The sequence below is a fragment of the Ciconia boyciana genome, unplaced genomic scaffold (assembly GCF_034638445.1).
Source record: "Ciconia boyciana unplaced genomic scaffold, ASM3463844v1 HiC_scaffold_37, whole genome shotgun sequence".
In the NCBI taxonomy this organism is placed as follows: Eukaryota; Metazoa; Chordata; class Aves; order Ciconiiformes; family Ciconiidae; genus Ciconia; species Ciconia boyciana.
The window spans coordinates 491422-512149 of NW_027328405.1; the positions used below are offsets into that span (position 1 = coordinate 491422).

A 20728-nucleotide genomic window follows, 5' to 3' on the forward strand; every position below is an offset into this window, starting at 1 on the left:
CCGGTGCTTTAGGAGTCAAACCACAGCACCGGAGTCAAACCTTTAGGAGTCAAACTGCTTTAGGAGTCAAACCACAGCAGAGGGTGGAAGTTGGACAGGACCTCTGGAGTACGAGTGTTCGCTCAATTCCCTCTCGGGTTGTGGCTAACACACAGCTCATGCTAAGGCCTGACGTCTATGTGACTATGATTACTAACCGTTAGTGCGGGGTGCTTGTGATTAGTCAAGTAGTTTTGTACCTGAACGATTGAAGGGTATAAGAACCCTGTGTAAAAGCACATTCGGGGTGCCCCAGTTGGGCTGTGACACAGCATGCGCATGAAAAAATCTTTGCCCTTGCAATTCTATACTTTGCGTCCTGGCCTCTCGCCTCGGCTGGTACAGGCCGGTTGCAAATTTTTCGTGACACCGGCTCGGGGCTCACCTGTGGGCAGGGGGTTTTGCTGGATGAGGTCCAGGCAGCGCTGGATGAGGCCATAGAGGGGGACGAGCGAGCTGGGCAGCTGGTGCAGCGCCAGCTCCGGGATCTCAGCGTGCAAACCCCAGCCAGCGATGCCCGCTCGCTGGCCAGGCGCAGGCTGAGGTTTCGCGTTCAGCCAGTCCCTGCATGGCCCCGCAGGGCAGCTGCGGCTCCTTCCCGGGGCTGGATCCAGCTCACTGACAGTGATGCTGGTACCGGGGTGGTGATGCTGGTACCACAGAATCACAGAATCGTATAGTTTGGACCCTTCACCAGCTTCGTTGCCCTTCTCTGGACACACGCCAGCCCCTCAATGTCTCTCTTGTAGTGAGGGGCCCAGAACTGAACACAGCATTCGAGGTGTGGCCTCACCAGTGCCAAGTACAGGGGCACGATCATTGCCCTACTCCTGCTGGCCACACTATTTTTGATACAAGCCAGGATGCCATTGGCTTTCTTGGCCACCTGGGCACACTGCTGGCTCATATTCAGGCGGCTGTCGACCAACACCCCCAGGTCCTTCTCTGCCAGGCAGCTTTCCAGCCACTCTTCCCCACGCCTGTAGCGTTGCATGGGGTTGCTGTGGCCCAAGTGCAGGACCTGGCACTGAACCTTGTCGAACCCCATACAAGTGGCCCCAGCCCATCGATCCAGCCTGTCCAGGTCCCTCTGCAGAGCCTTCCTCCCCTCCAGCAGATCAACACTCCCGCACAACTTGGTGTCATCTGCAAACTTACTGAAGGTGCACTCGATCTCTTCGTCCAGATCATTGATAAAGACAGTAAACAGAACTGGCCTCAACACAGAGCCCTGGGGAACACCGCTTGTGACCGGCCGCCAACTGGAGTAAACTCCATTCACCACCACTCTTTGGGCCCGGCCATCCAAACAGTTCTTTACCCAGCGAAGAGGACACCCGTCCAAGCCATGAGCAGCCAGTTTCTCCAGGAGAAAGCTGTGGGAAACTGTGTCAAAGGCTTTACTGAAGTCTAGATAGACAACATCCACAGCCTTTCCCTCATCCACTAGGCGGGTCACCTTGTCGTAGAAGGAGATCAGGTTGGTCAAGCAGGACCTGCCTTTCCTGAACCCATGCTGGCTGGGCTTGATCCCTTGGTTATCCTCTACATGCCGTGTGATGGCACTCAGGATGATCTGCTCCATCAGCTTCCCCGGTACCGAGGTCAGGCTGACAGGCCTGTAGTTCCCCGGGTCCTCCTTCCGGCCCTTCTTGTAGACGGGTGTCACATTTGCTAATCTCCAGTCAGCTGGGACCTCCCCAGTTAGCCAGGACTGCTGGTAAATGACGGAAAGGGGCTTGGTGAGCACTTCTGCCAGTTCCTTCCGTACTCTCGCATGGATCTCATCAGGCCCCATAGACTTGTGAGTGTCTAAGTGGTGCAGCAGGTCACTAACTGTTTCCCCCTGGATTATGGGGGCTCCATTCTGGTCCCTGTCCCTCTCTTCCGACTCCGGGGGCTGGGTACCCAGAGAACAATTGGCCCTGCTATTAAAGACTGAGGCAAAGAAGGCATTAAGTACCTCAGCCTTTTCCTCAGCCTTGGTCACTGTGATCCCTCCCCCATCTGTTAGGGGCTGGAGATTCTCCTTAGCTCTCCTTTTGCTGCTAATGTATCTGAAGAGGTATTTTTTGTTGTCTTTTACGGCAGTAGCCAGATTGAGCTCTAGCTCAGCTTTGGCCCTTCTAATTTTCTCCCTGCACAACCTTGCTACACCTTTGTAGTCCTCCTGAGTTGCCTGCACCTTCTTCCAGAGGTCGTAGACTCTCCTCTTTTTCCTGAGTTCTAGCCAAAGCTCTCTATTCAGCCAGGCCGGTCTTCTTCCCCGCCGGCTCATCTTTCGGCACCTGGGGACAGCCTGCTCTTGTGCCTTTAGGACTTCCTCCTTAAGGAATGTCCAGCCTTCCTGGACCCCTTGGCCCTTTAGGGCTGCCTCCCAGGGGACTCTCTCGACCCGTCTCCTAAACAGGCCAAAGTGCCCTCCGGAAGTCTAAGGTGGCAGTTTTGCTGACCTCCCCTTGCCGCTTCTCCACGTATCAAAAACTCTATCATTTCGTGATCATCTGCCCAAGATGGCCTCCAGCCATCACATGGCTCACAAGTCCTTCTCTGTTTGTGAACAAGAGGTCCAGCGGGGCCCCTTCCCCAGTTGGCTCCCTCACCAGCTGTGTCAGGAAGTTCTCTGCCACACGCTCCCGGAACCTCCTAGACTGTTTCCTCTCTGCTGTATTGTATTTCCAGCGGACAGCCGGTAGGTTGAAGTCCCCCACAAGAACAAGGGCTAGCGATCGTGAGGCTTCTCCCAGCTGCTTATAGAATAGTTCATCTGTCTCCTCATCCTGCTTGGGTGGTCTGTAACAGACTCCCACCACAACATCTGCCTTGTTGGCCTTCCCCCTGATTCTTACCCATAGACACACTCCACCCTACAGTCACCATCATTAAGCTCTAAACTATCCAGACACTCCCTAACGTATAGGGCTACCCCACCGCCTCTCCTGCCTCGCCTATCCCTCCTGAAGAGTGTATAGCCATCCATTGCCGCACTCCAGTTGTGCGAGTCATCCCACCATGCCATCCCATCCGTGATGGCAACCATATCATCGTTTTCCTGATGTACAATGGCTTCCAGCTCCTCCTGCTTGTTGCCCATGCTGCGTGCAATGGTGTAGAGGCACTTCAGCTGGGCTGTCATCCGTGTCTCCTTCGCAGAGGAACACCCCTTATGGGCTTTGAGGGGTTTCACTGGCGTTTCCCTCTTGGCTCCTATTGCCTCCGTATCCCCTAGCTCAACTCTGTTCAACTTCAGCCGTGCCCCAGTGTACCCAGCACATCTCAGAGACACAGGCTGAGTGCCCTCGCTGGCACCCGCTCCCTCTAACTGTGGCACGTCGTCCCTCAGCTTCTCATGACCAAGCCTGATATTACTCCCCTCCCCCTTCGAGTCTAGTTTAAAGCTCTGTCGATGAGCCCTGCAAGCTCCTGAGCAAAGATTCTCTTTCCCCTTTGAGAAGGATGAATCCCATCAGACGCCAGCAAACCCAGTGCTGTGTAGGCCATCCCGTTATAAAAAAAACCAAATCCGAGGCAATGACACCAGCCACGGAGCCATGAGTGAATAGATTGGGTACCTCTGTTCCTTCTAGTGTCACTGCCCACAACTGGAAGGAGAGAGGAGAAAATAACCTGTGCTCCGGAGTCTCTTACCAGCCGTCCCAAGGCCCTGAGGTCTCTTTTGATTGCCCTAGGACTTCGTGTTGCAGCTTCATCGCCCCCCACATGGAAGAGCAGTAGAGGGTAATAGAGCTGCTGCCCTCAGCCCGGTGGGGGGGGTACAGGATCCCCTTGATCGTGGGTTCTTACTGGTGGCTGCTGCTGCTCCTGTTCCTGTCTCGGGGGGCAGAGCAGGGCACCACCAGTCTGTCTCTGTCTCAGCCTCCCTGATGCTCTGTAACCTTTCTACCTCCTCCCGTAGCTCTGCCACCATGCAGAGCAAATCATCCACCTGGTTTCTGTTTATTGTATTGTCTTTATTGAAATCTCTTTATTGTATTGTAGTTATTGTTTTGTGGTTTCTATGGTATGGTATGGTATCTGTGGTATGGGATGGGTTGCATTGTCTATATTGTATGTTTTGCGTGTGTTGTGTTGTTGTGTATGGTTTGGTATTTATTGTATTTGTAAGGTATGCTATGGTATGGTACCTATTGCATGTGCTGTAAAGGGCAGTGCAATGTATCCGGTGGTGCAGTGTGTGTTGCACTGTGAATTGTGTTGCACTTTATATTGTATTTTCGTGTGTATTGTGTGCCTGGTGTGTATTCTGTGGCAGGTGTTGCATGGCACATGTTGTATGTGTTGCTTGTTTTGTACCTGTTTTGTATGTTTTGCATTGTATGTTTTAATCCATGGTATTGTATGTATGGTATTGTATGTATTGTATTGTATGTACTGTATTTTTTAATTGCATTTTGTATTCCATTGTGTTATATGGATTGTATGTGTTGTCTTTTATCGTATGGTAAAGTATTTCTTGTATGTATTTTATGGTATGGTCTGGTAGGTACTGTATGGATCGTATTGAATGTATTGTATTGTATGTATCATGTGCATTGTGATACCCTAAGTCGGCAAAAGAAGAACCCTCTAAAACTCAATTTGGAGTTTTAGAATGCAGGCGTTCTTTATTGCGGCACCAGGAGCACAGGGGATCGCTCCACCTAATGTGCACGCCGAATTGCACAACTACAGAAATGATAGACAATCAAAATATATATCTTCCTTAGATTTTTGGGAAATGATTACCACATTCCTACTATTTCCTAGAACTCATTCATATATGTCAATGTCCCTGATGCCTGCGCATTCCTGTCCTCTGGTGGTCTTCCAGGGTCCTCTCGCAGTCATCGATAGTCTTCCTCACCGTGTCCGCTGGTTGAACTCCGTTTCCGTGCACGCTCAGGTCGGTTTTGGCTCGGTTACACCGTTCTTGCATATACAAACCCAACTTATTCTACCACCCTTTTCCTTTATCTATTCTACTCAAGCATACAGTGTCTCAGGACTGGCTTCTATCTATTCTACCCAAGGATATAGTGTCTCAAGACCCCCTTCTATCTAATCACAAAGAGCAAATTTTGAAACCATCTGCTCACAAAGTATTCCAAACTTGATTATGTCGCTACAGTAAGAAGGGCACCATTTGTTCTCTGTGAACGCGGTATCAATTGTTTATATTGTATTTCCTATTGTATTGTGTGTATTGTATTGTATGTATGGTACGTTATGTACGGTGTGGTCTTTATTGTCTCGTATGGATTGAAGGTCTTGTATCGAATATGTGGTATTGTCTGTGTTGTCTTTTTCCTCTGGTGTTTTAGAAGCAAAATAAGTCTGCGACATGAGAAGAAAGATTTGGAAGGCTTTTTTACTACCTTCCAAATGATTTTGCACATTCCAGGAGAAGAAAATAATCTGGGTTACTGAGATTCAGTTAACTTTTTTCTTTTCCCCCTCCTTCAGGGCCATTTGGAAAATGGAGGAAGGAATTGTATATGGGGACATTTGGGAGTTGAGGGGGTGTGGATGTGAGATTGCAAGTAACTTGTCCATGGCGATAGTGAGAGATACTGTTATTGTTCCGTGCATTTAGGGTGTTCCAAAAATCAATCTCGCAGTGGGTTTCCAGGTGACATAAAAGGCACTTAAAGGATCATGGAAACAGCACTGAGATCAGCTGGAGCCTTTTTCTATTAGAGCAGTACAGCCCGCCAGCCTTATTCTAGCGCTTAGCCATCATCACGCCGCATCAGTTTCCATAGGGCTTCACGGTATTTTTCAGTGCTGTCCTTTAGCATAGTTGGCTTTCCTGAACTAAGATGCCAGACCCGCCTGAGATCAACTTATTGCTGCAGAATATCTCCGAGAGGGACCCTTGTCAAATGCTCACAACTGCTTAAAAGTCCAAGGGCTAAGGAAGCTGTCCATTTTCAGCTAGAAAGGATTGAAAAAAGTATTTAATCTGATTTGAGAAGGCAGCAGCACTACAGGAAACATATTTTCCATGTCATTTGTAAATTAATCAGTTAATGCCTCATCATTTACAAATGCACATGGCTGTGCTTTTATGAACACAGTAGTTGCCTGTCAAAACAAAGCGCAGGCATAGCAGCCCTGAAACAGGAACTCTGCCCCTCCTCTCAATAAGCTTAAAAATGCCCATTGTTGAAATAAAGGTGTTTACCGTGACAGAGGAGCCTCCAAAACCTGAGAAAACTCCTTTCCTGTATTGTATTAGACCACAGGCCATACTATCCAAACAGCTCTCCTCAAGAGGTCACTAAATTGATCAGAAGAGAGATTCAAACCCTTCCTTGGAAAAAGCTCTTGTCCTTTATTGCCTAACGTAGTGGAAGAATTCAGGGGAGCAGCGTTAGTAGGCTCTGGGGAAAAATATCTACATGCAGAAGGTGATGCCTCACTCCAGTTAGTCATTCCTTCTCTCTGCGTTTAGGAAAGCACATCTGTATCACTAACTAAAAAGTTCTTGAAAATGTGCCTTTGGAGAGGAACACCCAGACCTGGACAAAGAGAGCTTCTTTCCATGGCAAGTCTTACCAGAAGATTCACCTTTCCTTCTTTTCAGAACATTTTGTACCTAGTTCTGGTAAAAAGGAAGTCTCATCAAGGATTTTGAAGCTTCATGCTCCATATGCCACTCTTTTCTACACGTGGAAAAACAGGCCTATGTTCTCTCATGGCAGGCACAACCACGACCGTTTGGTGGTTTTTCAGAAGCAAATAGGAAATTGGGAAAGCTCTCTGTTGGCGTCTAGCATTAAATAGTCCAGGATAGACCAGTAACTGAAACAGAACAGGTCATAAACTGCTAATTAGTTCTTGTATTTTTGTATTTCCTGCCAGTCCCTCCAATTGGTGAAGTAGAAACAACAGCTCCACGAAAATTGTGTACAACCCTAGAGATAATACTGCAGAAGAACCGGAAAAAAACCCAAAAAACCAAAAACCAAACCCCAAACCCCATCATCGACCGTCAATGTATTAACTCCCATTGCAAACAGAAGACTAAACAAAAACCGACACAAAGCAAGTGGGAAAGGGGACAGAAAAGAGGAGGAAAAGGCTAATCTCACTGGGGGAGTGCTACGTGTACATTACAGTGGTTTCCTAAAACCCCACAGCTTGGCTACACTAAAAATTCAGCCAGGAAAGATCACAGTTGTGCTTGACGGAGCTAAAACAATGGGCATGACTCTCTGCACTTCTGCAGCCTCCAAGGACAAATACCAACTAGAGATCCTTGCAGTTACTGAAACACCAATGCTAAAGCAAAAAGGGTCCACTGTCTTGCTTTGGCTGTAGTAACAGGAGGACAGCAGCACAACTTTGGAAGCGTAGAACGACAGCTAACATAAGAGCAAGACAATAAAGAAACATGCAGAAAAAAAGCTTTCATGCATCCTTTTGAAACAAACCTTCACTAATTTTATTTTGCTGCTTCCCAGTGCTTTATTCCTACCGCACTAAGATCCAGGTTCTGCTTTGAAATACATACAGAAATATGTGTATTAAAAACACAAACCAACCAAAACAAAAGGGCGACACTTTAGACCAAGACCTGAGGTAGCTGTAAGAATAAAGCTAATTGTGTCTCCAACACTAGGAGCACCCGAAGCTGCAGTGCTTCTACAGTGAGAGAGAGAGAGGACTTGTAAAGAGAGACGCAAGGCTTCCACCCTCCCTATGGCTACCCACAGCCCCAGTCAGGGACAGTCAGAGCAAACAAGAAGGGAATGTTTTTGCTTCGTCTTTCATTTACGTTAATTAGTCCTAACTAAACCACCTAATTAAAATACTCGCTTCCTCCGTCCCCTTGAGGTAGAGTCCGTTTAGTGGGAGACTGCTCTCTAAATACTGGAGACCTTGACCGGGCATGGTATCTTCTCTCTGGGGGTGACCTGGACCTAGAACGAAGGTTACGACTCTTGGTTAGAGAGGTGGAGCGGAGGAACTCCTCCTGATTCTTCTGGACAATCTGCTTCTCCGTTACAGACATGTAAAGCAGTTACCTGGAAAACGATCGCCTGCGCTCCTGTTTAATCCTTTTATACCCCATCACTTCCTCAGCAAAATCAGTTATAAACTCATCAGGTTTGGACTTTCTCTTTTCTTTCTTTCTCCTTCTTTCTTTTTGCACCTCCGTGTAACTGCAGTCCGATATGCTATCGAAAGACAAAAATGAAAAACAACGCAACTTCATTGAGCCAAATACTTACTCCTCTTCAAGTCTCCGTTTTTCTCCGTAAAACTCCTCCCTACATAAGGGAGGCCAAGAGCATCCTGGCTTGTGTCAGAAATAGGGTGGGCAGCAGGACTAGGGAAGTGATTGTCCCCCTGTACTCGGCACTGGTGAGGCCGCACCTCGAATCCTGTGTTCAGTGTTGGGCCCCTCACTACAAGGAAGACATTGAGGGTCCGGAACGCATCCAAAGAAGAGCAACGAAGCTGGTGAAGGGTCTGGAGCACAAGTCCTGTGAGGAGCAGCTGAGGGAACTGGGGTTGTTTAGCCTGGAGAAAAGGCGGCTGAGGGGAGACCTCATCGCTCTCTACAACGCCCTGAACGGAGATTGTAGTGAGATGGGTGTCGGGCTCTTCTCCCAAGTATCAAGTGATAGGACAAGAGGCAATGGCCTCAAGTTGCGCCAGCGGAGGTTTAGATTGGGTATTAGGAAAAATTTCTTCACCAAAAGGGTGATCAAGCCCTGGAACAGGCTGCCAGGGAAGCGCTTGAGTCACCATCCCTGGAGGTATTTCAAAGACACGTAGACGTGGTGCTTAGGGACATGGTTTAGTAGCGGACTTGGCAGTCTTAGGTTTACGATTGGACTCAACGATCTTAAAGCTCTTTTCCAAGCTAAATGATTCTATGATTCTGTGAATCTGTGAAGGAGGTGCGTGTGTTGTTGGGATGGTATTTGAATGAGCCGTGGGTACTGCTGTTGGTACCCAAGCTGATGACCTGTGTGCAGGAGCTGGGGGATATCCTGGAGGGGGGACAGTGTACCCAGCAGATGGAGGCTGACCAGGTGCAAACTGAGGAGGGAACTGTGGTGCTGGTACCCCCGGAGGAAGAGGAAGTGCATGGGGTGGTGGAGGAGACAAGGGAGGTGGAGGCACAGGCACAAAGGCTGGTGTGGATGTTGGTAGTGTTGGGGCCTGAGGCCTTTGGGTACGTTCACTGCGTGGGCGTCCTCGATTTGAACTTCTAAAGAAACCCCCAAACACGTGTCACTGTTTGTTACGCTCTGCCCTGATTTTCAAGAGGAAAGCGAAGGAAGCGGGAGCATGGTGGCGAGCACTCCTTGTTCCCAGCTTCAGCATTTTTCTCCCTGCTTTCTGTTCATTTGAGATGACACTCATTTCTTGATCCTCAGACTTGCCTTCCACATCCTCCCCCCCAACAGTTCCCTCAGTCTTCTCTCCTTATACTCAGCTTTGCGACTCTGGATGGAGGCTGCCCCTGCTTAAGAGACTCCCACCTCCCATGTACCAAGTGCCCACCGCGTCTCTGCCACTCCTGGAGACGCTTCATACTTCACACTGCTGATCTTCAAAGGACTGCACGGATATTAATTAAACTTCTCTCAAACTTCTGCTAACTTCTTCCACGTATGCTGCCTATGTTGTTAAAATTAATTACCACTTCTGTGGTCAGCAACTCTCTGGGCATACTTATTTCATTAGAAACCAGCTGTTGCGTGAGTTATGTGTTACGGCCTCGTTTAACAGGTTACAAGTAGTAATATATTGAACTTCTGTGGCATACTTACAGTTCCCAGCCTGGTCTGCCACCGGCTGAGCGAATTGTACTGCCTCCCCTTGGATGCCCTTTTGGAGTGGGGAGAGGAAAAAGAAAAAAATCCCATTCAGTTTATCTGAAGATCATTTTTTTAAAAGAAATTCTACAGTTATAGTTACTTACCACTTGTGGATATTGATTGTCCTTGGAGGCCCAAAAGACGTGCAAATGCCGGATGTCTTAGTAGAGGAACCTGACAGCCCGTGTGAATAAAAGCAAGGAGTTGGAAAATCAGCTCTACTAAGATACACGAATCACTGCAGATGTTGAAATAAAACTTACCTTCTCTTCCAACACACCGCTGAGTGACCCAGGGGAAGACTTGGAGTGTTCAGCGGCAGTCACCAGAGCAGCAGGAGGGACAACAGTCATTACCGGTGCTGGAGGTGGTGGCGGTGGTGGCAGCTGCTGCTGTTGCTGCTGAAGCTGCTTGCGCAGCCTTTTGGTGTAGCCAGTTCCATTTCTGAAGTTGTTCACAGCCTAGAGGCAGAAAAACATTTACAAAAATGCAATATGAAACTTCAGTAGATAGATGAACAAAAGCCTCCACAGAGTAAAATGACTTGTGTACTCCGGGAAATGCTATCAAGCCTAAATAAATCAACATACAGATCTATGAACACATCACATTAAACACCGATATCAATGACTGGTAACTCAGAGTATCTGCATTTAAAGTACCTCAATGTTAACACCGAAATTGAAAGTGAGGCAAGCATGTTAAACAAAAGTGTGACCTGCATGTGCCAGATTGTCTCTAAAGAGCTGTAAGCTTCTGGAACAACACGTAATGTACTTGAAAGGTACATTTAGCCTTCTTCAACTTGGCTTTGCTTAAGGAGGTGTAAATTAGTCTTTTCTTCCCTTTCAGCTTTTTACAAATAGACTTTTCTTACAAACAGTTGACGTAAAAGTCATCACCTTACCTTGCGTAGGGCCTTGTTGGCAATTAAAGCATCCGGAGAAACATCACTCTGATGACACGTTGGGCATGTGTGTTCCTCAGATTCCAGTAATGCTGTTCTAATACCTGTGTATGTTTAGAATCATCCAAACAGTTTTTAGCCAGAGAGAGGATATTTTGGGGGTTCTAATCTATTCTAAAAACACATATATGGGTAATGGGTGAATATGGTCTTGAAGGGAAAGCATGAAGCTATACGTGTTCAATAGTGTAAAAAATTTTAGTATGCAGCAAATAACGAGACAGTCTTGACATTGCACTATTGCAACATTTGAAGATGTAGAGTAGGCTGTGTCTCGATGTTTCGACTAGTCTTCTTTCCACTATCTAGTACAGTGAGAAGTCACCAACCTCCAGGTTAATGAATAAAACACGTCTCAAAAAACCATGAGTAGGTTTGAGTTCTGAAGGTTTGAACCAGCTCTCCCGTGGAGAAGAACGTGGATTAAATGCCTAACTCTGCGTTTGCTGCAGACCACAGGAAGTCACCAGAGTTGGCTATGCAGTTTTTTAGGAGAGAAAGGCTGTGGACAAACTAAATGCATTCGATATCTAATACTGTCATCACCTGCACAATTATGCACTCTTCTCCTACTCATCCTTCTACATGTAAAGAGGCTTTCACTAGGTACCAAGCTTTCTGCTTTTTTTTTCTTTTTTCCATTTCTACGAGAAGAGTCCTTTCCTGTTCAGGGTATACTTAAGTATTAAATAGAGCTGGTAACAAAGTCATGCCATTATCTCCTCTTTCTGCTTTCAGAAGATCAGCTGTGATGTTTTGAATTAACAAACGTGGGAGTAACACTTACAGTCATCACAATAACTGTTTCCACAGCAGGGAATAACAGCTGCATCACTCATTAACTCTTTACAAAGCAGACATAACAACTCTTCCGGAATAGGGTCATCTGTGGAGGAGGAGGACGGCTCCTCTGGTAAAAAGGGACGCTTCTCCTTCTTTCCTCTGGCATAAGCTTCCCTGGAGGGGGGTGGGGAAGGAAAAAGGAAAAACTTCAACGTGGGTAAAGGAAAACTCTTCCAAGCTTTGCATTCTATCAAAGGAAGAGAACAGCTGCAGTTCTCCTCCCTCCACATCAGCCTTCTACAATGTAGGCATTTAGTTTAAACTACTTTTCTATAGCCACAACACAATTTTCCTTCTGCAGAACTCTCCCATTCTTTGGATCAACTAAGAAATTAGCTCAGACTAGAAAAACAATTGTTTGACAGCTACAACTCAGGTGAGAAGGATCCCACCTCTCCTTTGCCAGAGGGTAAATGTAAATTGCAGGCTCAGGATAAAGTTAGTCTCCGAGTAAGGACATTTTACAAATGGAAGAAGTCTATGTTACAGCTTCTACAAAAGGAGATCCATGACAGAAAAACAGAGGTGCTACCAAGTGCATTTTAAAGCCGCCACTCTCGTCAGCACACAGGAGTATTTTCTTAGGTTATAGCAACTACTTGATAAAAGTCTGAGGGGGAGGAAATCTCAGTCCAATTGCTAGTTGACAAATGTTGCAAGAAGCCTTTGAAACATAAACCAGAAGCAAAACGAGCTTTCAAAGAGAACGACTCCACTGTAAACACTACTGAAATGTTGTGCAGAAATACAGATTCTTAGCATACCACCAGTTTAACCCAGGTCCAGGGGCGTGAACAGTAGGACCACCCTATTGTAATATGAGAAAGCATCACGGATTTTATGGTTAAGAGACAATGACAATGCTTCCTCCCCCGTAACTACAGAGGCTGGTCAACTTGGCTGCATTGCCCCTCAGACATTCACGCGTGGTTTCTCTCGTTCACTTTTTGGTCAGTCCACTTAAGTCCATACTTACGCACTAATAGTTGGTATTGCATATTTCCCAGTGCTTGTCAGCATGGCACCCTTTGTAGTGGGGTCTTTCACCTCCATCATGAAGCTCCTGGGAATTCCTGTGCTCTTTTTAATTCTGGGAACAGGCTCAACATTTTTGTCCTGTTAAGAAAAGAAATGCAGACATAGCTCATCTTAAGACCCACACTTCAAATGACATTGCAATGATTACTTTAGGCAGCAAAAACCTTCAGGGCTCTCCTTTTACCTAGCGTCAGGCTTGCTCAACTGAAATACTTATTTTCCTAAAGGAATATAGCCAGGATGTCCCAAAGACTTGAGCAGTGTTTTGAACTCATTCACATGCTTTGGCTTCACTTCAGGTTCCCTAAGGGTGAAATATCCCTTAGCTCACCACCCACTCAGACAAGAGACACAAACCCGCTCCTCCTCCAAAGCGCAATTCCGAGCGAGAGCTTCATTCGGTGCTCTGAATCACTCACTGGGGAAACTTATATTCACCCTCTCCATACGAAGGCTGAATTCCTACCTCATGCATATACATTCAGTGACTTAGGTCAAATGGCATGAATGCTCAGCCAGAGACTGGTGTAGTTAAAACAGGCAAATATTCAAGAGATGGCGTCAACAGAAACACCTTCGTTTTATAGGCATTACTAAAAAATGTGAACTGTCATCAGAAAGAGTGAAAACCAGAAAACTTTCCAGTAACTCGGTGATGGAGGAGGAGCTCAAACAGTACTGAGGCCCAGACAAACAACTGGGAGATCATGCCAGCTGCAGTCCTAGAAGCCCAAAGCAGCTGTTTCTACCTGCTGAACAGAGCCATAGAGCCTATTCTCTGTGGTCCAGATCACAAACCACTGGATTAAGACCAGAGTCCCATTGCGGTTTGGGTTGTTTTCTTTTTTTCTGTATTTTGCCTGAGAAGCAGAAGAGCACGTTCTCCAAGTGTTTTGTGTCAGAATGTTACAGGGCAGGAAAGAGTACTCAAAACCCTGAGTTCTGGAGTTTGCAGTTCTTCCACAATATTGTGAGAACATCTCTTCTAAAAGACAGGTCAAGAAATTCAGGTCAAATTCAAAGGAGGCAAGTTGAAAGGCATCATTCTTGAGCATAGGCCTTTGGAGGGAATTCTGCCTTTATAGAATGTGCCTCTATAGCAAGCACGGAAGAGGACGCACACACCCCCCACCCTTTAAAATAGGTCCTAACCGTCCATTTTGCCTTCACAGCATCTTCAAAGGAGTCCATCATATCATTTATTTTCCACTGATATTTACAGTCCTGTTTACTTTTTGCTTATATTAGCATTGCTGCTACTACTAGATTTCCAGTATGAAAAGTAACAGTTCCTGAACTGCAAAAGGTTAGATTATTCGGAAAAATCTGAACAAGTAGGCCATCTTCACTCAAGGTTCACTTTGTTCTTTCCAAGATTATTGCAACATTCAGTCAGGACTCCTGCACAGACAAAGTTATAAAAAAACAATACTTTATGTCCGCATGTAAGAATTCCAAACATCCCATTTAGGCAGAATATCCGGGTTGAGTTTTTCCCTTTCTCTTCTGAAGGTGAGTTGAAGCATCTATATCTGATTAATAAAAACTGAAATTCACGGCTATGCATAGCAACCACAAATTTGGCATACATATATCTGACACTGACATGTATTCTCTAGCTTTGCTCTGAAAACCACTGAGGGATTTTTGCATTTTCACATGGAAAACAGCCTTACAAAAGCTTCAATAAGCATCTGTGTCACTCATATACCAAGTTTAAAATTTTATCCTCATTTTACAAAGGTCAAGGTGCAACACAACCTACCTAGAGGAGGATCTTGTCACTGTTAAACAAGAGTGATGCTCTTTAAGGTATGAAAGATACTCCTCCTTTGACTTCACCTGTAGGCAACACCACATTTAACAGAACCGAGCCAAGCAGATGCTTTTTCTTCACTGCATTCTGATCACGTATGTAAACAAAGCCACACACTGTGCAAAACTGGTAGTATGTATAGTAGAGTAACATTTTATGGGGTAACATATTTAGGAGCATAAATTGTTCCTCTACAACTTTGCTTTCTGTTCCTCACCTGCTATAACAGAATTCAGGTGTTTGGCCTATTTCAAAACATTTTTTCTTCGGGTGATAATAATCGGGCTCCATCACAGTTTATTACCATCCAGCATTCTGCTTTTAAGGCTCTGTTTTACACAGACCCAACTGTTACAGGAGTGACAGCGGACAGGTGGCCATTCAGCCTGCTAGCACTTGTGAAGCTGAAAGTACATTGGCAACTGCAGACAAAATTCACAGACCCTTCTGCAGCAAAGCCCTTAAAGCCAATTAGACATTTTTCAAAAGCTCTTGACAACTGTATTCAATACTACATGAAGAATTCAAGACTGCTGAAATGTATCTCTACCTGCGCATGTCATGCAATCCAAGGGCATCCCTAAGACCCCTAACATTGTGCTCTTAAGCCTCTTCTCGGACATTCTCCTGAAAATAGTTTCAATATCTGTAGATAAACAGCGAGCTTTAGGTGCAACCACTTTAAATGCGAGGGCTGAAGTTGCAGTTACTGCAGCGTACATATTATTCTGTTTAAGTTTCAATACATCAAACAGGAAGAGAACAAAAACCACTAGTACACATTGGAAAGAAAAGACTGTTGTTACAGTGTAACAGAACCACAGGGGGGGGAAAAAAGAAAAAAAAAAAAGAAATCTAATGTTTAAGGAATGGAAACACTTTACAAGTCTGTCTTTCTGAAAAGTCACATCCCAACGTCTTTCATCACTTTCAAACTTATCACGATGGCAGGTTACCAAACTGAAACATCATACTAAGTAATACGAAACCATTATCATCTCTGAGAATCAAGCACCATTTATTCGATTTAAAAGAATTTGTGACTTCTTTAAGAACGTTTCTTACATATAGTCACCATAAATGTTCTGCCAGAAAACTTCAGTACTGCCCTGATATGGTTAACACGTAGTAGCAGTAAAAAAACCCACCACGGTTAGAAACGAATGATGAAATGATGCTCAATAGCACCTGAATGGCAATGTCTTTGGTGTAGAAAAGGAGTTATATTAACAAGAAATTCCAAAGTGTAGTTTAGATACAGAGAATACTCATGAACAAGATGGCTTTAAAGGGTCTGCATAGATTATAACTCCCAGATACACTCTTCATCCAAAATGTTGCTAGTGAGCAGTTTCTGCAACAGCCACTAAACCGGTTTTCCAGTGCAGTGGAGTCAAACAAGTGGAAGACAAAATTAAGTCACCAAACCCATTTTTTTCTTCTAATTAGCCATCTGTTCTATTTCCATCACTTTCAGCTTTCTCCGCCAGATCTCAAAGAAATCTGGCAACTTTGGTATTATAAGATATCCTCCCACATTTCCTTATCATTTTACCTAGAAGAATTCCAGGAAACCAAAACTTTTGTAAGCACTACACATCGTACATCAACCACGTATTCTTCTACGCCTAGCTCGCGTCTAAAACACAGACCTGAAGGCAGCTGTCAGAACATCAACTACAGAAGAACAGCTCTGTGAGGCCCCCAACACAAGTCACAGCTACCCATCGTGGCCGAATCACATTATCCCTTCCCAAACCACTTAATCCCCGGCACCGCTTGCCCTCCCAGTCCCCTGCCTGCTGGCAGGATGGGCCCCAGACTGACTCACGCTACGTGGGGACAAGCCACAAAGAGCAGAGTGCAGCTCCCACAGGCCAGGGCTGCTGCGGTGCGGTCTGTGATGCCGCCAGTCAGTCGGACCCCGAGGCCCCACACCCGCTGCCCCCACACACCTTCTTTGGTCTGGGCATTGGTGATCTGCAGGTCGCAGTGGGTCGCCTTCAGCTTCTCGCGGATCATGATCTGGCGCTTGAGCTCGCACAGGGAGATGTGGAGGCCGTTGAAGGTGACCGTATCATAGTTCAGCTTCGAGGAGAACTTGTAGTGGACGCACGACATGGTTAGGGCCAGGTGGTGCCTGCTCCAAAATGGCGTCTACTGTGGCTGAAGGTGCCGCGGCCTCTGCGCCAGGTTACGGCTCGCGGCAGCACGGGGAAGGGCCCACTGACGGGGCCAGGGCAAGCTGCACAGGCTGAGGTGGAGTGGGCCGAAGGCACTCAAAGGCAACGGCGCTCGGCCTCCGCTCCCTCTCTCACACGCAGCGCTCCCAGGTCTGACTGCTCGCTATGGCGACTCAGGAGACTCTGCCTCAGCGTTCCGCCCAGGGGCTTCCCGGTCGACAACCGCATGGGCCACAACGAGCGCGTCACTGCGCGCTCACAATGGCATACTGCACCCAGGTGCTGGCGGAATGATCGCCATGGGGACGGAGGCTGTTTGCCCCAAACAAACCCCACACTGACCAAGCGCCACGGCAGGTACAGCAGCAGGCTCCCGCTCGTCCTGGAGCTCCTGCCCTCCAAGTAACCCCCCAGCCACTCTGCCTGCCAATATCTCACCCCATCACCCCTCTTCGCTTCCCCCAACAGAGAGCTTCCCTCTCCGGATGCCGATGGCAATGGAAGTGCCCGGTGTGAGCTTCACTGTTCCGGCCATGCCTCCGCAAGTCACTGCCTGTGTGCTGCCCTCTGTTCCAGGGCTGACGGTGTCCTCTGAGCCTGCCCAGCTCCACCCCATCACCTACCAGCTGGGGCAGGCCAGCGTCTGGCAGGGGGTGCCAGGGCCCCTGGGGGCCCTGGGGCAGCTGCTGCAGATCCCCCATCTGCTGCCGCTGACCCCTGTGGCTGCTCCCTGTCCAACTGCCTATGGCTGGGGACAGCACGGGGTGATGGGGATGCTGGTGCCCCACCAGCTGATGGGGCTGGGGCCATGGTCCATGGTCCACGGGGAGCCCCTGTACCCCATGGCTCAGCATTGGGTGCAGGGCCTCCCTGTGCTCCACACCCTGCCTGGCAGCACCAAGAAGATCTAGGAGGCGCCTGACAATGACATGGTCATCACGGACAGCATCCCCGATGCCAGCCCCCACCAAGCTGCTCTGAATCCGCCACGCAGCAGAATGAAGACAAAACCCAAAGGTGAGTTTTGGGAGTTGGCAGACCCCACGGGCTGGCATCCCGTGCCCAGGAAAGCTTGCATCACCCCGCGGTTGGGCTGGTTTTGATTGCTTTTTCAGCAGGGGTGTCCATCACGGAGGCCCCAGAGAAGACCCTGAACCTGCCCGACCTGGGACCAGATGCCTTCGCCGAGGCATTTCCTGAGCTGGCAGGGGACAACCTGCAGTTTCAGTATGAGCAGTCATTCACTATCGACATCACCGACATCCTCACCTGGCTCAACACCATGGACAAACAAGGACACTGTCCCCGATGTCCCCGAAGTTCCCAACAGCCCCTGCTCGACCCCCCTCCTCAACGAGCTCCCTGACCTCTTCCCAGTACCGGGCAGAGGGCGTCTGCACCAAGGAGCGAGCAATGGCAGCGATGCTGGGGGACAACGAGGACACTGTACCCGAAGTCCCCAACATCCCCAATGTCCCCGACAGCACCAACTTCCTCAACCAGCCCCCCGACTTCTCAGAGTACAGGGCAGAGGGCAACTGCCCCGAGGACCGAGTGGCAGCAGCCATGCTGGGGAACGCCGACCCCTTCTTGGAGGTGGCGACGTCCCCCTTGCTGGATCCCAAGGAGAAGCAGGGCAGGGTGGCAGCGGTCCTCCCCACTTGCCTGCCAGACAGTCCTGTACAGACTTTGTGGGGAGTCCCATGGAGAGTCCCTCGAAGGGTCGCCCAGAGGGTCCTCCGGAGAATCCCCTGAAGGGTCCTCTGCTGAGCCCCGCAGATGCCCCCCAGCGTCATCCCCCCCACATGGCCCAACTGCTGGAGGAGGCCCTGCGGAGGCAGCCCCGCGTGGTTTTGACCCACTTGCCACTACTGCCGGGTGTCGTCTCCTGCCGGGTGTTGCCCAGATCGGGCAAGGCGGGTGGCAAGAAGGCCAAGCGGCCCGTGCCGGCTGGCATGCCCAATGTGCAAGAGCCCTCCCCGTGGGACAGCATCCCACCTAAGAAGAGGAAGAAGATGGTGGTGTGCCAGGTGGTAAAACACTCAAAAACCCTGTACGAGGGGAAGCCGGATGGGGACAGTACGGCAGCTGGCAGCAACAGGCAGCAGGCGGGCAGCAGCAAGTGGAGGGCATCTAATGGCAACAATGGCCCACCAAGCAAGCAGGAACCCTGAGGGATGCCAGGGGACAAAGTGCCCCACGCCCCCACAACCAACGGTGATAGGTTGATAGAGAAGGTGTGGAGCACGGATCCCCGCGACATGCGACCTGCACCTGCCCACGCCAGCCCCAATCCTCTCCCTTATCTCTGGTTCTTTCCTAATTCATTAAAGGTTTGTTGTTGATTTCACAGCACCTCTGCCTGCAGTCATTCGTGCAGCGGGAGGCAGGGGGGTTAACGCAGCCCCTGCCGCATGTGTAGATCTGACCCTCCACCTCTTCACCCCACTATATGAGGAACCCCCCATGATTCTGGATGGAGACATTTCATCAGAACCTTAATTCCTGCATTTGGGGTAAACGAACTAGAAAGAGCTCTTAAAAATCTACCTGCTGCTATGGATGCCACAGACAATCGCACAGCAGATGCACTTTAGCCTTGCAACAGGAAAATTCTTCTTTAGCTTTGATAGTAGGACAAAATCGTCTAGTACTTGATATGCTTACCCTGCAACAAGGAGGCGCCTGTGCACTGATTCATACCACCTGCTGCACCAATGTTAACAACTCTCGACAAATCCAACATGACGTCTGTGCCATTTCCAAACATTTACAAATGTTGCATCAAATCGCAATATATCCTGGGGGATTTTCACTTGCTGACTGGTTTAGTGGGATACCATCCTTAAATTTGCAAAACATATTAACGAAAACTCTTATTATTGTCATATTATTTATCCTATTAACAAGTTTTGTTTGGATTGTGATTCAGCTTTGCTTTGCCATAGAACCAAATGATCAAACACACCCATAGCAATTAATCTCGCATTGCCCCCCTGCTTGGGAAAGTCCTCCGCCTCCTCCACCATCTCCCCAGTCACGCCCAGCCATTTTGCACGTGAAGAGGCAAGAGGGGCTCGCACCCTCACTCCGCAGGGCTCCTACCCCAACCACTGCATCACGCCATTACCCATGCCATAAGGGCTGGAGCCTGCCGAGACGCTCCTGACCTTGGGTATGGCGTGGGACAGTGGAAAGCGCTTACAGAGCGTGCTTGCACTGCTCACACAGCTGCACCGACCCACTCACACTCAGAAACCTGTGACCAACCGCATATAACTACTTGCGGATCACCAACCCTTTTGAGACACGTCCAGCTTTGTACATAAAGGACGTGTCTACGTCAACCTGGCCTACGCCCCGTGTCTACGCCCCCCGGCCAATCTCCCCAGGTTTTGTTCAGCATGACATCGCATGGTATGGAAATACTGCATACATAGGATCATTTCACCAGACCTAAAAAACTGGAGGGTCCCTGTAGTTTCACACCAGATACCAAGCCTGGGAAATTCCTCTAGCACAACAATAACAAACAAGCACAAATCTCCTTGCTTGTGAGAGCTACGGCATGATCCTCATGCCAAGCTGCCCTTCTACATTGGCATTACAGCCTCTGGTGTCCCCAGCATCTGTACAAACACGTGCAGCATCTACCTACAGAGATGACCATTTCCATGTAAGAGACAACCCCACCCATCTGCCTGCTCCTGCCTCTCCTCCCGTCCTGCTGGCACACACATTTCTGCAGCGGCACTGCGAGCTGTGTCACCTGGGGTGACACACAGGTTAGGGGTAACGCTGGCTACCAAAACTACACCGCTGCTTGGGCCAGGTCAGTTTGAACCCCAGTTAAAAGTTCCAGCTCCCCAGCCCCATCCAGCAGCGCAGCACGCACTGGAGCAAGCCAGCGGCACAGAGAGAAGCTCCGTGAAGCAGCAGCGTTCGCTGAACAGTGGCCAGGGAAGGCCGTCATGACACCACAGAGTCCGCTGCTCCCAGAGAA

At 48.4% G+C, this 20728-nt stretch overlaps 1 protein-coding gene across 1 annotated transcript; it reads right to left on the minus strand.

Moving 5' to 3' along the window:
- Positions 1–219: 219 nt before the first annotated feature.
- On the minus strand, positions 220–16663 carry LOC140645722 (E3 ubiquitin-protein ligase RBBP6-like). Its single transcript, XM_072849186.1, has 11 exons — positions 16379–16663; positions 12665–12804; positions 11633–11802; positions 10786–10889; positions 10142–10339; positions 9827–9888; positions 8954–9265; positions 8277–8330; positions 8070–8177; positions 425–603; positions 220–239 (listed from the first exon to the last, which is right to left on the minus strand). Exons 1-11 carry the CDS (start codon positions 16661–16663, stop codon positions 220–222), a joined length of 1632 nt encoding a protein of 543 aa, XP_072705287.1.
- Between the last annotated feature and the right edge of the window lie 4065 nt (positions 16664–20728).

Coding starts and splice junctions, on each gene's coding strand:
- LOC140645722 (XM_072849186.1), bottom strand. CDS start 16,663: ATGTCGTGCGTCCACTACAAGTTCTCCTCGAAGCTGAACTATGATACG. Junction 12,805..16,378: donor TCTTTGTGGCTTGTCCCCAC/GTAGCGTGAGTC, acceptor TTTTCTTAACAG/GACAAAAATGTTGAGCCTGT. Junction 8,331..8,953: donor ACCATCCCAACAACACACGC/ACCTCCTTCACA, acceptor AGGATGCTCTTG/GCCTCCCTTATGTAGGGAGG.